The sequence below is a fragment of the Empidonax traillii genome, unplaced genomic scaffold, assembly GCF_003031625.1.
Source record: "Empidonax traillii isolate 1590-97213 ecotype Southwest subspecies unplaced genomic scaffold, ASM303162v1 scaffold186:size1492175, whole genome shotgun sequence".
Classification (NCBI taxonomy): Eukaryota; Metazoa; Chordata; class Aves; order Passeriformes; family Tyrannidae; genus Empidonax; species Empidonax traillii.
In genome coordinates, this window is record NW_020955379.1 from 858,344 (window position 1) to 876,289 (window position 17,946).

Here is a 17,946-nt window from a genome sequence, read left to right on the forward strand (position 1 = left end):
TGGTGTTTCTGCAAAATAACTTCAAAAACCCTGCTCCACTGCATGTTGTTTCTGTAGTTACAGGAAAAAGAAGGATGTTGGTTTACATGGTCAGAAGCCCCAGGAGCAGAGGAAGGGAGACAGTGGGTGGGCAAGAGCACCTTGCTCTTGCATTGTCCTTTGTTATGTATCAAAATCTCATGAACTCACATTCCCCATGTTCCAGATTTCCAGCACAGGGACAGCGCAGACTTCAGATAAAGAGAAATAATGCACATCATTAAGAAGAAGTAAAAAGGGGGAATAAAGAGTTGAATGACTCAAACACTCAGACTAACATAATTTAAAAGGAGGATCCCTGCAAACTGTCAGGTATTCAGTGGCACGAATTATGCTATAGAAGCAATTGTAGTAAAATTTCACACTTACAAACCTACTTTTGTGATGATTGGTACATAACCTCACTAATCTGAAATGTATCTTGAACCAAAGTCATCCTGGTGAGTGTTCCTATGCACACTCTATCACAAAAGATTGTAATGTAGAAATTCATGTTTCAGCTTTTGAGCCTCCCCAGAGATGTTCAGTATGTTGAGCTGAACCAAAACCAGCCTGATCTGGTTTATAGATGCTTTGAATTAAAAATATACCAAAAAACCCATATTTATCCAGCCCAGTATTAGGCCTAATTGAGGCTTCTGTGTCAGCATATTTGCTAGAAACTTCCCAGTGAAGTAACCAAAAATAGCAAAGAACTCCAGACATGCTTGTGACTGTGCAGAGGGAGAAGTGAGTCTCTACTGCAACAGCAACACATGGTCAAATACGACAGAGAATGGGCCTTCAGAGTTTTTGTTATGGCTCTGTTGTGGCTTATCACAGCCAAATCTTGCTAAGCAATAACATCAGAGAAGAGTATACTAAAAAGAGAATTGTGTTCATCACTTCAGGTTCCTCAAGATGAATGGACTGGATACACCCCACGAGGAAAAGATGATGAGATCCCCTGCCGACGAATGCGTAGTGGCAGTTACATCAAAGCCATGGGGGATGATGACAGTGGAGACTCAGACACAAGTCCGAAGCCATCTCCAAAGATTGCTGCACGGAGAGAGAGCTATCTCAAGGCCACCCAGCCATCCCTTACAGAGCTCACCACCCTCAAGTAAGTCCATGTTTTATTACAACATATAGAGCTCTCCATTAAGACATACAGTTTCTGTTCTTATTTGTTTCTCTTCTTTATTTCTTGCTACTGGTTGAGGAAAATATTTGAACAAGTCTGTTTGGTCGTGCTTATTTTGCGTATTGTTTTTTTTTTTGTTGTTGAACAAGAGTAAATTTGAGAATGTATTTCCTTATTATTCTGAAAAGGGACCTACACTTTGAATTTGCAAAGTATTTTAACCTGTTAGTGTTAAGTGAGTATCTAGATATGTAAAGAGGAGGTCTGCTCTTTAAATACTTTGCTGAATTATAAGTTTGACCTGCAAAAGCTTTGCATGACTGTGTGTTTATGTATTCTCAACATGTGAAATTAGCCCTAAGCTAGTCTTTGCAACTCATAAGAGATTGTCCGACACTTAATAAAAAAAAAACAAAGACTACCTGGAAGTAGGCAAATCCATGTTTTCTGCTCAGAATTGCACTGTATTTTTGTGGAGAACCAAAACCTGACATTTTTTTAATTGTTTATGAAAGTTCCAGTCAAAAAGAATCATGAGTTTATGTTTTTTAAATGTCACTATGTGGGTTTTTTTTATTTGAGCCTTTTAAAAAAGCCACCCAAATTCTCAGGAAAATTGCACAAATGGTCAATTTTGGTATTAGTGTTTTATTTTAAATTATTCTAAAATGGAGAGGTCCCCTAAAGCAAGAAAATAAATTCTATCTATACAAGAAAATAGTGTGGATTTAAAATCAACAATTGTTTCTATCTGTCTTCTACAAAATTCTTAGCTATAATAGTGAATCATAGTTCACTGGACCAAAAATAACCTAATTTTAGTATAACTTGCCTAAGGCTGTAGCTTTAAAATAGGGGAAAAATAAAAAGTATCTCTTCTAGTATCCATGATTATTGTCAAAAAAGTCCTTCTGCATTTCCCCTATTAATTTCCTCTCCTTCTTTGTCCTCCTCTACCCCATTTTTTCCCAGAGACCTTATCTGAGAAACAGATTTTAGAGAAAAGTGTTTGATCCTTGTTAAGAATGTCATACTCTTGACATCAATAATGAATAGGCCAGCAGAAAAACGCGTGCTTACTGCAGCTCCCCATAGCAGCCTGCCTGATTTTGTCTCAAGGGAAGCCAACGATTGCTTCAGCTCTGTCTTTCCATTAGTGTCCAAAGGCAAAAGCATCCTCAGTTTCTGCAGGGATTTTCATAATCTAGCTGGCGCTTGCTCAAGGGATCCAGTGATTCCTTTCATCATCCGGAAGACTTTACCACATCCTTTTCTGAGCCAAAACTCCTCCTCTGAGACCAGTAATTGCAACCACTGCAAGGTGAACAAAAATGTTACATACCACCACAAACTCCATCAAGCCATACTTTATGCACGGGCACACTATCAGGCATGGAGCTTATTCTTTTTGAATCTTTAGAAACATGAGTTCCAGAGTTCCATAATATATTGTGAAGTGCAGTGCATCACAGTGAATGTATTTGCTTTTGGTCATTTCTGTTCTCTGTAGATAAAAGATTTGCAAAAGAATATATAAAAGTATGAAAAATAAAAAGTTCTGCATGTCACTGTTCACCCACAGAGGATGTTGGATCAGAGGGACCAGGCAGCAGAAGCTTTTGTGTTTAGCTTTGAAGTCACTGTAATTCAGCAAAGTGCTTGTACAAGTACTTAATTTCACATGGTTTTTAATCCCTTCCTTTTCGGAAAAGCTTTTAGGAATCTTTTTAATTTTAAGCTGCACTCTGTAAAATTCATGTAAGTTTGAGAGCTGTGCAGAAGTAGGATGTAAATCACAAGATAGAAGAAGGAAATGCTAAATGGTAGTAAAACAAAAAAAGAGGAGAAAGCATGAAATAACTTTTTCAATGACTATTCGGCATAAATTAGAATGAAATAGAATGATTTCTTTTAATCTATGCTGATATTTTATAGCAATATCTCTTCCTGGGAAGGCTTTCACTTTCAGAGACAATTTGTATAATACATAATTATGCATTGCTTTTATTTATTTCTGCTGAATATGATAATTTCTAGGGGAGGGTTATGAGAAACAGCTGAGTGTTTGCTCTGGAAATTGAAGTATTCCGTTAAGATAGATCCTTGCAGACTTCTTCATACTTTTTTAGTAATGTGATTTCACCTTGATCATGACATTGCTTCCTCGTCCCATGGCTACTCTGATTACTCTGAGAGTTGTGATAGTTTTGTTTGGACAGAGACTAAATTAGGACCCCTAACTCACTCATCGGTCATCAAGGAGTTGTGTTATGTGCAATAACAAGTCATTTCCTTGGTTTACTGAGTTCAGTTCAATTTGCACCTGAATAAGAGCTTTGTGGAAATAAGCCAAAAGCCACTCTAGGCAGCAGGCAGCCTTTTGCTGTCACTAGTGGACCTCCTAGTTGACCTTGCAGGATATTAACACCTTAAAGCTGAGTGATATTTCACTCCTTTAATTATGTTTTTTTTCTGTGAAGAACAAAGGACCTTGTGAAAGTGATGTTTCTACAGCAGTAATTGTCAGGGATCTTCTGCACTTCTTTCTGCTCCTCCCTTTCTCTATTTGCTATATGCAGTCTCTAGTTGGCTTCACTTTCATCTGTGGCAAAGCAAACAACTTAAAAGCATGTTTCCTTTTGCTTTCACTGTTGTTTTTGAAGGGATTTTTCATCTTCTGGGACTTTTTCTCTCTGACTGCTTTAAGTCTAATATTGGTCTCACAACCCACACTGTTCCTCCCACCTACCTACCTACCATTGCTCATGCGCCTACTCTTCTAAGAAAGGATTTTCATTATTACCAATGTTTCTTTTTATATAAGGAATAACCTTTGAACAGCACAACTGTGTCATATCTCCTTTACATAATAAAAATTTATTTTCCTGGTTTTGCCAAGGTTTTTTCCTTGCTATACCATACAATCTCCCTCCTACAATTTTCCTCCATTGCCATGGTTTCCATGTGGTTACAGCACATGTGTCAAATGCTGTGGGACCATTCTGGATAAAGCACAGCTTGCTGTGATTTTGAAATGCACACCTCCGCTACTGCATTCTCATTATCCTACCAGGAAGTAAGCAGATTTTTTTTCTCTGTCTTTGCTGGCAGTATCTTCTTGGTGTTTAAGCTTTCACAGACTAGATAAACTGATTCAGCTGAAAACAAAGGTGGTATTTTCTTTCCCATTCCTGGAAAGTGGCAAAAGTTTATCTTTCATTGGTAAGCAGATTAAAAATGCACTGGTTAGTTAACTTCTAAAGAGGGTGCAGATGACAGATAACTGACAATTCTGTTACAGCTGAGTTTGATTCAGGACATATTCCTTCACTATCTGTATGTACTTTGTTCATGTTTAGCCTGTTTTTTCTTGGGTAAAAAGTATGCATTTCCATTGCTGTCCACATGCCAACCTGTCACATCCACCTCCCAATAACTTTTGAATCCACTGGCCAACTTTCACCAAGTTTGCTAGGAAGACTGAAATCTGAAAAATATGAAGTTCCAGCAAACTTTATGAAGTAGCTGGATAAGTCAGAGAAGGATTTGCAGCTGTCTCGTTCATTCTTTTGAAAGACTATGGGCAAGTAGCTGGTGAGTCAGCACTGGGGATAATGTGATGGCAGCATTTTCCCAGCCTAAAAGATTAGAAATATGGAAGGAACTGGAAAGCTCTGTTGAGGTCTAAGAGGTGGATCCTGTCACCATAGTTACTCTACTTCGTTTTCCCCCTTTCCTCTTTTCCTTTGCGGGCACACTCTGCTAAAAGTACAGGTTCAGATTATGCTTCCTAACTCAACATTGCTGCTATTGTGGGGACTTCAGCCACTAGAGTCTTTTGGGTTTTGGGTGGGATTTTTTTGTTTGTTCTTGTTGGGGTTTTGGGGTATGTTTTTTTGTTGGAATTTTTTTTGGGGGTTGGTTTTGGGGGCTTTTTTGTGCTGGTGGTGCTGGTGGTGTTTTTTATTTTTGCAAAATAGTACAGAACTTAATGGTAATCTATTTATGGACATGGTATTTGGGTTATATACAGTTGCAGCGTTGTTCCTTTGAACTCATATTTGATCATGTAAACTTTTTTCTGAGACAAGTTCTACTCTGTGATCACTAGTGAATTGAAAATTTAAATTGTTTTGATACTTTGGAGATACATTTATAGGATTTATGTAAAAAGGAGAGAAGTAAGAACAGAAATTAAGTTTTTCTTAGCAAATATTTATTTTCAAGGTATCTTACTAGACATTTGTTGATTTTCCAGTCAGCTGTGACTTGGAGAAACACAATTATAAACACCACAAACACTTTTTAATGCACCGGGTTTCACCACTGATGATGAAAAGAGTATGTGATTATATAAGCAAAAAGCATTAGGCTTTTCTCCTTTTTATTCTATGATAAAGAATTGGTCTGTATAACTTCCATCACAGCTGAATCTGTTCATGTGATTTAATGCATAGATGAGTGATACTTAGAATAAACCAAACAATTCCTAACTTTAGAGTTTATCAGAGACATTCCAAAATTAATATCTCAAAATATGTGCATCTTATTTGTTTACACCCACATTTACAGTTTGATGTGTTAATACAAATATCATAAGTACTTTCTACTTGTATATTTATGGGAATCTGAAGACAAAATTGTTTTGAAAACCTCTGTGTCATTTTTCTTAATATCCTGTAAAATCACAATAGATAATCAAGCTCAAGAAAGTGGTAGAGTCTGGTAGCAAGCTTAGTAGCAGTGATAAAAGCAAGAATAAAGAGGTAGATCTGATTTATACATCCTGAATTCCAACTTTTTCATTACCTTTCTGAGAATTGTTCAAGTCAGTTTCTGGAGGACAAACCACCAAGCTAGAGCCAACCTATATTACTAATCAAATCTTGACAGAGTTGCAGGACCAACTCTGCTAGGATGACTTGCAAAGAGAATCAAACCACTCCATTGTTACTTAGTATAAGATGTTTCAGGTGGAAAATCCCCTGATCCTTGTAGAAGTGATCCTAGGGAAGTGGCTATACTGAGGGAAATGATAAGGGATGGAAAGATAATTGTAGCCTGAAACACTGGCTAGGCTGTTCTGGCATCTGAGCAGATCGAAGCTGATGTCCTTACACTACACTTTACCACAAGGCACAGCATACATCCTTAGATGTAATAATCGTTCCAGGCTTGGGAATGAGCTCCTGTTTACTTAAGGGGTTTCTATATTACTATAACATACTCCCAAAATATCCGGGGGGGGGGGGGGGGGGAGGGGGTTTTAAAAAAAAAAAAATATTTTTTTTTTTTTTTTTTTTTTTTTTTTTTTTTTTTTTTTTTAAATTTAGGTGGTGTCCTCATTCTGCTGAAATGATCTGACCCAAATCACAGACATGGGGGAAGGGAGAGGGAAAAGGGAGATGGTGCAATACCACATTTTCATGATAGTGAATATTTTTAGACACATGCAGGGATGCTTGTTAATTTTCTTTTTTGTTGAGTGACTTCCAATTAGGCAAAAAATGACTTTGCTAATAAATACAAAAGGAATAAGTCTGATTAATCTTTCACTAGTGTTTTGCAGTATGTTTTCAGTACAGTTGATTTAATTGTTTCATGCTACAATCTCTTTCATTTTTATCAAACCTGTAGCTAGCTGGAAAGAATTGTTTTTATTTTCCTTGAGGTGTGTTTTGTTTGTTCTCTGGAAGAGGGAGTTTTTTTGGATTTCATATAAAAGAGACAAGAGCATCTCCATGAGCTTTGGACATGCAGCCTAAGGGTTAGTATTCTGGAACTATTATTCACCTAGGTAGTAACTTTCCTAGCTCGCAGTCACTGATGCATGATATATTACTTTTTATTCATATTACTACAATCCATTCTCTCTTCCATCTGAAACTAGGGAGAAGCTGTTGGACACATTCCTCACTTTTCAGGCTTGTGTGTCAGCTATGATTAAGTTCAGTGAATAATTTATAAGTCAGAAGAAAATTTGAAAGGCGAGACAAAGAAAAATATATTTATTTTGAGGTAGTAGGTGGGCATACTTCTGAAGCCAATAGTTTCCTAATGGCAGCTGACATCTCTTTTGTGTACATGGTGTTTAAGGAGCAGGGGATATTGATTTATTGAGGGAACTTAGAGCTTGGAGCTCTTAATGAACAGTTGTTATTGATGAATTTATAAAGCATACTCGGTCAGTTAAGCCTTAATATCCCTGATGGGCATGAGAGAAAGCTTGTGCCCCATGGCAGCTTCCCTTCTGGACTTTGTTTCCCCTCACACAAAGGTATCTTTGCCTTCACAGCACAGAAATCAATCCACTTGCCTGTCTGTGCCACCCTCTGTGGAGACAGGACATCCCTACAGTTCACTGCATAGTACGTGGGTAGGATGAGCACTCCTCTCTACTTCTGTGATGATCCCCATAAGTTTCTCTTGCAATGAAACTGAGATTCCCTAGATATTACAGTCTCACTGGTAGCAGTCACTGCTTGTGTCATCCTAAAATTTACCCTTCTGTCATTCCATACCTAGCTCCACATGCCCTGTTATACTAATATTGTCACATTTGCATAAATAAAGTTATTTCTTGTTTCTCTAAGAGAAGAAGTGAGAATTTTGTTGTAATCTGTGACCTATACTACCATTGTTGTCCCTCCTGTACTTTTACTTTGGGTGCTGAAATTTGAGGCAATGAAATAGTTGCCATTAAATTACATAAGAATAAACATGGAATCATAGAATCACAGAATGGTTTTGGTTGGAAGGGACCTTACAGATCACCCTCATTCCAACCCACCTGCCATAGGCAGGGACACCCTCGACTAGAACAGGTTGCTCACAGCTCCACACAACCTGTCCTTGAACACCTCCAAGAATGGGGCATCCACAGCTCCTCTGGGCAACCTGTTCCAGTGCTCACCACCCTTACAGTAAAGAATTTCTTCCTAATAGTTAATCTAAACTTGCCCTCTTTCAGTTTAAAGCCATTGTCCCTTGTCCTACCACTACGTGCCCTTGTCAAAAATCCCTCTCCAGCTCTCTTGCAGGCCCCCTTTAGGTACTGAAAGGCCACAGGAAGGTCAGCCTGGAGGCTTCTGTTCTCCAGGCATAAACACTAGCCAATAAAGAAAAAGCCTCTAACTTTGATAGTCAGAGTGTGATTTTTTTGGCAATACTAGAGAAGAGTTTTGTAAGTCAGTAAGTGGTTAAAAGTGCCAACCTCATTTAGATGACTGCTTTATTTGCAGAAATTAAAATCCTTGTCCTCTATCTAGTCATCTGGCTCCTCTTTGCATAAGGTTTAGCTTTATGTTCGTCATAGTTACAGATGAGTTAGAACTTCCAACTTCTTTGCTTCTCTCCATTGGATCCTATAAATAGTTATGCATTTTACAGAAAATGATGTTGATGAATGCAAATTCACCTCATTGTCTGTTTTAAAAAGCAAAGCATATCACTGTACTTTATGGATCAAATGGGCACTTCTAGGGCTTATGTTAAGAAAACAATTACAATTACTGAACCTAAATGTGTTTTTCAGCCACCTCTTTCAGTGTATAGTCTGTACTCAGCCTACTTGCATGTTCGTGTGCCAAACAGGTCTTGTTTATTTTTAGCCCTTCTTCTGCCCACCTACTTAAAAGGCTGCCTCAGAAACAGACTTAAAAATGTCCAATGGAGACAGGAGAAAAAGTACTGCCTTAGACTGCAAGGGCATACACAAGCTATATGTTACAAAAATTTTCCTAACAGTAATGATAGTTAAGCATGGGAGTAGATTGCCAAAAGAAATCACTTCACTGGACATTTTCAAGAAAATGATAAAAAATGTCTGTCAGGACAAATTTGGGTATTGCTGATTCTGCTTTAGGGTAGGAGGGACCAAATGATCTCCTGAAGACCCTTCCAGACCTACCTTTTAGGATTCTCTCTCTGTCTTTCTCAGGCTATTGAATATACCCATTATCACTGTTCTTACTTCCTTGTCTTATTTTTTAAATATAAAAATAAAATTCTCATCAGGACCAAATTATTCCTGAAAGCCTGCTGTTGAACAGTAAATATAGATATCCCACCCGCAGCAGTGCTGCACAATTCTTTCATGTTCTTTAAATGTTATTCCATCACTAGTTTCTTGAAATAATGTTCCCACTGCTGCCAGCCATAGCATGGTTGACCCTTGGTATATGATCTTGTACTATCTGATTTAGTTTGCTAAGGGGACCTCAGCTGATGAATTAAATCTGCCATGCAGAAAATTCACAGGCATAAAAAGAGATGTGCATTTGCACAAAATTCAGTCTGTAGTCCTTAGTGTTCCACATAACAAGATAAGCAAACAGGCAACAATAATTAATTATTCATAATAATTTTCTATTCTAATCAACTAGAAGTATAATCTTTTTTTCACTGAGAAATGATGGAGCACTATCAGATTAAAAATGGAAAAACTTAAAATTGTGTATATTGCTTTAGTTTTAATATGAAAGACAAATAGTGTTTCTGCAGACATGTTTTTGAATCTCCTGTTAATATGCATCATGTTAGGGTGGAAGAAAGAGAGACAAAAATGAAGAATGGCTATGTCCTCACAAATAAAAGATACTATTACTATCTAAGTCATGTTGATGCCCAGTTATTTGTTTCTCTTTTTTTGCGATTGTATTACTGCTAAGATAGAGCAACTTTCAACTTGATTTAGTAATTCTCTTCTGGCTTGGGTGCAGTATGGGGTGAAGGTTAGGGGCACAGGGCAGCAAAGAAAGTGTATGATCCTGAAGTAGCTGGAAGCATCAAATACCATTCTGGTCCCTGTGACACATGTGAATGAAAGTTCATCTGAAGAGACTTGAGTTTTGAAAACCTCCTCCCGTCCTAATGAAGTTATAAATCTTTTCAGGAGTAGAGAAATTAAGGAAAATCCATAAAGACTTTCTTCCATTGTGTTTGTTTTCTTAATCACTATACACCACAAAGGCAGAAAACCATCATATAATCACTGCTTAATTTGCTGATGTGAAAAATGGCAGTTTCTCATTGTCCCCCGAGAAGGGTTGTGCTACCCAACCAACCTGCACCCCAGCTGCCCAGCAGCTTTGCCTGCAGCAATCCCAGTGACCACAGAAAGCACTAACTGGTTTTGTCATCCCCAAATGCCAGCAGCCACTTCCAGGGCACCCAAATCCTTCTCTCTCTTTATGTGATGTTGGGCTGGCAGCCATGCTTGGGTTGTGTCTGTGCAGCTCTGCACTGTGACAGTGATGTATCATGCTGAAGGCAATCTCAGAACTTTTTAAGACTAGCATACAAATCTCTCCTCTTTTTTATATATGGCAGTAGCTATAGCAAATCTGTGCTAAGCCTTCATTACTCTACACTTGAAAGGAAATCTTGAAAAACTTCTTTGGGGTGGTAGTCCTCCTTGGGCTAGTGCTAAAAAAATGTTCACAGTTATTTATTGCTTTACACCAAAATAGTTATGATATGGACATTTACTAAAACTCTCTCATAGTGAACTGCATTTTGGGCTGTTTGCATAACAAAAAAGATGTACTATAATGCTAAATAATGTAAGGTTCTTATTTCATTTGTTACTTTCACTCTTTGTTTTACAAAACTTAAAATTGCTACTTCACTTTTATCACATTTAAAGAAATTACTTGGTTCTAAACGTGGCATAAATCTCAAAACCAAGGATAAATATATAATACCGAAAGCTTACAAACACTCTGGGTGAAATGCTGTCAATGACATCAACGAAGTCAGCTTAATCACATCATATTTATTTTTGTAGCAGTAATAGAAATTGTATTTATAAAAGATGGAATTTCACAGGGAGACAATTTCCACTTTGAAAAGGTCTTTTCTACCTTATTCTAGTGGGAGGTAACCAACATGTCATTCAACCATCCTCATGAAGCTGCAATCAAAAGCGTTAGAAATCTCAGAAATGATGGCACTGCCTAGTCAATAAGGTCTAATCTGAATCTCTAGCCACGGATTTCAGCCTGGTGCAGGATCTGTTGGACTCATGTCAGCCATGTGTCTGTAAGAGCTGTGAGACAACAGGGCTTTGACAGAGATGTGTTGCTCAGACTTGTTTGAAATGCTGGTGAGTCAGGCTGTTGCACTGCAGTTGTTCAGACATTTGCTGTTGGGTAAAATGTAATTTCTGGCAGAGCAGTAACTCTCTGTCTATTACTTCCCCCTTCCCCCCAGCCTCTTCCCTGACCCTTAGTTAAAGGTCATTTGATTTGGAGCACAAATTTTATGGGGGGCACAAAAATGTTTTCCTGTGATGAACAAGAAGGAGTGGATGATGCCTTATTCATAAAAAAGATAGTAGACTAACAGTGCCTGGAATGAGTGTCAGCACTATTTCTGTTGTCCCTTTTCTCTGTCTTTTTTTTTTTAATAAGTATTTCCTTAATATTCTCAAGTAATAAACCTCAGTACTTAGCTGTGTCCTTTCTCCATTACAAGAGACAAGATCTGCGTGAAGAACATCACACGTAGAGTCATTGTCCCTTCACACAGTGACAGAATAACCTATCAACTATTTTCTATATTTCCAACTCCCTACTGCTTATTTATTTCCTTTTGTAGTAAATTTCATACCTTTGAAAATTATGAGTGTGTTGCAGTTTCTTCTGCTTTTGTTTATCATAGCCCTGATCCTAACACATCCTCGTGCTAGATTTTCAATAGTGGTCATTTTATTATTAAATTTTTTTCACTAGTGCTGTTACCAATATCACCCTTGTCAGCCTTTCACAGTTCTTTATCCCATGGTTTCTTGTCCCAGATAGAACCAGTCTGTTGCTAGCACTCCTGGATCCTTCTCTTTGCGTCCTTTCTCACTGGGAAGGCACACAGCTTGTGTTAAAAATGTCTCTGCCTTCCTTCCTTTTGGTGCTCCGTTGCTGCCACTGTACATGTGGTGAGTAGTTGCCCTCAGCTGGACTTCAAGCTATGTTTGGAGTGATTTCCTCGGCAAATGGGTTTGTTCCCTGCTCCATTTCTCCAGACAGAATTTCCGCGTTGTCTCAGGACCACAACCCAGCAGCTGCGGCGCCCTTGCCGCTGACCAGTGGTCAGGCAGCCCTTGCACACTGATCCCTGTGCAAACACACGTGAATGCCAAGGAGGCTTTATCCCATCAGGCCTAATTGTTCCATCTCCGGAGAAGTTAATCAGATTCATTATATCTCTGTGGTGACTGCGGTATCCATCTGAGTGCTTTGCCTCTGGCGGAACATAGACAAGCCCTCATTTTCCATTGAAATTGCCTGTTATGACTATATTTCTTTCCCCTGTTCTCGGAATCAGTATGTCCATATAATGGAAGTTTGTTATTTAATGTAACTAGTTCCCTTTAGGGCAACAGCCCAAAGAATAATAAAATAATCCATTTGGAGTTCATGCAAGCCATGAATCACCTGAATTGCTGTCTCTTTAAAAAACAGGGCCATATTTTGACACTGATGTTGCAGAGATTCTTCTTCTTTTCAAATATGTTCTCCGATTATGTGTTTTGTGTAAGTCCTTTAAATGAGGTATGAAATAGACAGTAATAAATAATAAGTAGAGGAAAAATCTTTATTTTTAAGTAATATTTTTAAAGAAGAGGATGAAATAAAATTGATATGTAAAAAACTCTGATTTTAGGTCTTCTTGATGCTTATTTGCAAGCCTTTTTTAGAACATTTTTAGTTATCAATATTTTTTAAAAATCTAAACCCTTCTCATAAATAGAATATTTTTATTTCTAGAGATGAAAAGTAAAATTGTTTAGTAGCCCAAAACAGATAAAAGCTTACTTCTGAGTTGAATCTTACCATTTCTATTATACTATCTTATATTTCACAATTAACGCCTCAGTGTTTCTATCATGGGCAGCACTGAAGCCAGCCAGAATGGGAAGGTTAGACCTGATCCAGGTTAGATCTGAGGTGAATGTAAATCCCTTGCCTTTCTCCCTGGGCTACCCGCTGCCCCTAGTGCAGGCCTGAGATATCCATTGGGGTGGCATCCTGCTCCACGGGGAGGTATGCGTTGTCCTAATAGGACTAAGACACATAAAAATTATTGTCAGCTGTTTCTCTGATAGTCCTTGGGAATACTTATGCAATTGGGATCTGGGTCCTCAGTGTTAGATTCCACAGTGTGTTGTTTACAAGTCTCAAGTGTAGCATTTAAAATCTGAGCTATCAAGGCGGGTTTTTTCCCCCTGACAAAGTAGATATGAGGTTTTAAATGTCAGCCTCCTACCCAGCACAATGGGATGATAACCTCTGCCATGAATTAATCAAGCTGCTTGTTAAAAAGTATTATCTTGCCACTCTTCTCCCAAGTTTTTTTAATTCAGACAAATTTAACAGCTTTTTCTTCCATAAAAACGATACACTGAGCTTAATTATAGTTCAGGAGCACTCTAATGTATGATTTGGCTGCTTGGTGTTTCTCAGGTCAAAAAAGAGCCTGAGAGGTGCACCTGGAACACGAGCCTGGCTTGCAGTGTTCCTGTAGGGAAGGGGAGGATCAGCTGAGCAATTAAAATGAAGGACTGAAATTGCAGAGCTCTCAGGTGTCATGCCCCTTCCTCTGCCAAAGGGGCGCAGAGTGGTGGGAGACTGGCCCCCACGCCAGCCTGCTGTGCCTCCATGGCAGGAGACTGGTTTTGGGAGCAGGGGCTGAGGATGGAGGGTTGGGCGCCCCATTGCTGCTGTTCCCTGCCTGGCCTCTTACCAGCCACAGGGATCACTGTGCCTCCAGTTCTGGGTAAAAAAGGATAATAACACACCTCCTGCACACTGGATTGTCACGAGGATTAATTCATTACAGCTAGTGCAGCAATTACAGAACCTTCTGAAGAGGCTGCAGAGGTGCTAATACAGTCACTGTTAGTCATTGTCCCCTTGCTCTTGGCTTCTGCTTTGTACTTCTGAAGCAAGGCTTGCAGCAACACTCCCTTGTGCTCACGGAGATGTCTGGGAAGAGCCCCACCATACTGCATGAGCAGTGAGGCACAGCGTGGGGAGAAGTTAAATCATCCTTATACTTCCCTGCCAGAGGAAGAACTGCAGAGGCTGGCAAGACCCCAGCCAGGGATAAAAGGGTCGGTTCTTGTAGTACCTCTTCACCTGCACTTCCCTTCTTTTCTCTCATTCCTGAGAGCTGCACATCTTTTCTCTCACTGTGAGGTGTAAAAGCCCAAAGGGCAGCATGCTACTCCTAGGAGTAACAGTAAGTCATGGTGCATTTTGCTCTGTGTGTTGAAATTCATAGGTACGGTCTTCTCATAACTTGACAGACCTCCCCGTCTCTTACCACCATGCAGCCCAAACCCATTGCTAACATATGTCCTAGAGGTGGTTCAGATACTCTCACAGGGGGCACGCTCTTCGGTCTACGCCCTGCCAACATACGCTAATGCACAGCTTCCCACTCACTTCTCTATAAATTTTCTCGGTGTTTGTTACCCTTCACACTCTAGCAGAAGGGAATCTTAAAATGCTTTTTTTAACTTTTTTTTTTTTTTTTTTTTCCCCCATAGGGAAGGCCTTCAGAGCTAGGAAAAGATATTTTAGTACTTTTCAGAGCCTGAGCTGCCATGGTATGTGCAGCACAGAGAAGCAAGCACACCAACTGAATATCACAGTCTGGTTGAGTGGAGGGGGTTCCCACTGTATGCTCTGTGCATGACTATTCCTGGAAAACCTGTGAATTTTCTGATGAAAAGCCATTTGGAAGGCTGCGGGAAACATTTGTCTCTGTTATTGTCTCCTAATTTCTCTTCTTTGGAGAGGGGAGACAGCAGCATGGAAGATTCTACACTGGTGGCAGCCTAATTGCCCACTGAGAGCCAGGGACAGTAAAACCTGCAACAGCTAGTGGAGGAGCAATTTTCTACTTAGATCCCAGGCTTTTAGTGCACTCAAAACAGAGATGATCCTTGAGCTTTCCAGTCTTTTTATGAAGAATTTTGTTCTGCTGAGTTTAAACTTGGCTTTTTCCTGTTTGGGAAGGCAGACCTGGACCTGCTAACTTAAGCAGAATTTGTCTAAGCTGAGGAAAGAAAATGTGATTCAGACTTTTCCATTGATTCAGACTCTTCAGCAAAATAAGATTTTGACCTGCTAAATGTTTAGCAATTACCTATCTTGTTAATTACTTGCTTTTCTTCAGATAAAAGCAACATTTTAATTTTATTTAGCATTTTCTGTTTGTGAATATCTCCTTATCAGTGAGTAGTGAATAGCTCTACACAAAAAAAACCTGTTTCACATATCCAAATTGCTTTCTTCCTGCTATAAATGGATATTTAGCATAGTAATCTGGAGTGAAAGGCACAAGATTAGTAATGCAGCCACTGAGAGTGTGTTATTGTGTTGGGCTTTTCTTTGGTTTCTACTTTCAAATAGCTTTATTCTTAAAGAATATGGAAGTTACATTTTTAGCAAGTTACTGGCTTCTGTACAGAAGAAAAATTTCTTTTTCAACCTCAGTACTGACCTGACCTTTCTAGTCACCAAGAAAAATACTTTGAATCACAAAAGGCACAGAAAAACCTTTCAATCCTACAATTTTTGTAATGACATGCTGAATGCTATGAAAGTAAATTGCCCTATGAATCCTAATTAATTGAAAATCAGGTCCACAATTCATCTGGGCTATAAAAATCAGAATATATTCTAAGATACAGTAGAAGTGCAGATTCTCTTTTTATATGCTTTCTTTTTCTTGAGTCCTTGAACTTTGTGTGTTTTCTTCACCAACTGTGAAAGCTCAACATTTTTTTTCCTTTAACTAGGAAGGTTTTGCAAGCCTCATGAGATGCACTTTAAGAAAGAGATAATGAATTGCAGAAGCATAATAAATAGCAATCATTGGCAGCACTAGATCATTCCTCCCTCTAGTGGCTGGCTGGCTCCAGTGAGGATAAGTGGAGCTCTTTATTACCATTTTGAGGAATTATTCCATTAGTTTAGCTACTGGGAACTTACTTTTTTCAAATTGCATCCTCCAGTTCCCTGCCTACTTGGTAATCCATGGTGCCTCTGTGTACACACCCATGACTGTGTTATGTGACCATCCTTTCAGTTTTTCAAGGTCACCTCTCTACAGTGTTCTCAAGCTTTTCCAGTCCCTTCTGCACATTATATTATATGAATCCCAGGTGAAGAAGGCCGACCTAGGTCTATTGCATTTTTATGGTTTCACATGTAATTTATCACAGCTGATCTCTGATGTATGTTAAACAGAAAAAGTGATGAATTTGAAGCAGCTTAGTTTGTCTAGTAATGGTGCAACATGGGGAACTGTTTTGAACAGTGGGTAGAAGACTAGTGCTTCTTCCATCTCCTTGGATGTGTCAGTGCATGCCCATACACCAGTGGGCAGCTCAGGCATGTTCCTGTCATTGAGTGAGAACTGACACATCCCTTCATGGATAGTTCAAGAAAATGTAAAGCAGTTGCAGAGTTGAAATGCTCAGCCTAATTTTGTGTATCTTAAACCCCTATCTACTTAGTTGGAGTAGATATCCACAAAATTCAGTGGATTGAAAAATTGGCCCTTACCTAGCACATCACAGAGAAACCAAAGTCCCAGGACAGCAAGACATTAGGGCACTTAGAAGGTGGCAGCCTGCCTGCACATAAAGATACTCTGGTGTTCAAACATCATCAGGCAGGTCTCTGCCCTAATGACCCTGACAATAAGAAATGGATTAATATGTTGTCATAATGTTGTTTTCCTAATCAAGGTGACAGAAAGCCTGCAGAAGAGGTCATCTGAGAAAGAGGGTACTTACTCATATGACATAATTAAATTATGTAACTTCAGAGCAAAATTGCAGCCACTCTCATAAGAGTTTTGTGGCTTTAGAAAGTAATACAGGTTTCATTGCAATCTGTTTAAATTTTAGGCATTAAACTTTTCCATACTCACTGAAGTTTTTCTTAGGCTGGAGATATTTTCAAGCAGTTCTGTCCTACCTCAGCAAAACTATTGACTTGAGATGATATCGTAAATGACTGTCCATAGTTAATAATGGTTTTAATCAGCAAATATACTTCTTCTAAAATACCTTTTGACCATCCCACCAAACATTTTTTACTCTTTATTAACCATTCTACTTTATATAAAATATCAGTCTCTGGAGCTAGAGTTTATTATTTAAGTTGCTCTGTGACATTAGCCTCCAACAGTACAATAAAAATATGATACTGCTATTCAGTTCCATCAAAGAACCTCAGTTGTGTTTGCTGACTTTAGTTCAGCATGACAAAGCATCTGCAGCCACAGAGGTGCTGTAGGGAAGTATTAACATAACTGTTTTCTGAGACTGAGAGTTTATATGACTTCTCCTCCAGGTCGCATAGCACATTTCAGTGAACACTGAAATCTGAACCCATGAGCCACAGTCCGTTGCCTGTGGTTTTGAATGTCAGGTAGAAGGTATTCATCCAGAAAAGTCAGAGGGTTGTGGGGTTTTTTGTTTGGCTGGTTGCTTTAGTTTGGTTTGTTTGGTTTGTTTTATGGGTTTTTTTCTGTTATGGTGTTTTAATCAAAAGCATAGATATCCAAGTATTTTCATCTTCTGAGCAGGACAGAAGGCCATCTTCAGCTTCACCACGTATCCAACCATTATGTTCTGTAAAGGAGAGGAGGTTTTCTTAATTCATTCAGTAACTAAGTGGTTGGTTGTTTTGTGACTACTATGGGATATAGAGCACACTACTAATCAGTCATCTATCTGTAAGGAACTGGCTTTGTCCCCTTCA

At 38.9% G+C, this 17,946-nt stretch overlaps 1 protein-coding gene across 11 annotated transcripts in view; it reads left to right on the forward strand.

The window, feature by feature from the left end:
- DLGAP1 (DLG associated protein 1) overlaps positions 1-17,946 on the forward strand; it is a 416,188-nt gene that overhangs the window by 285,653 nt on the left and 112,589 nt on the right. For all 11 annotated transcript variants that reach the window (XM_027886315.1, XM_027886316.1, XM_027886311.1 and 8 more), the window contains one exon: positions 930-1,144. In XM_027886315.1, the coding sequence (XP_027742116.1) occupies positions 930-1,144 (215 nt within the window). The remainder of the gene's footprint in view (positions 1-929; positions 1,145-17,946) is intronic.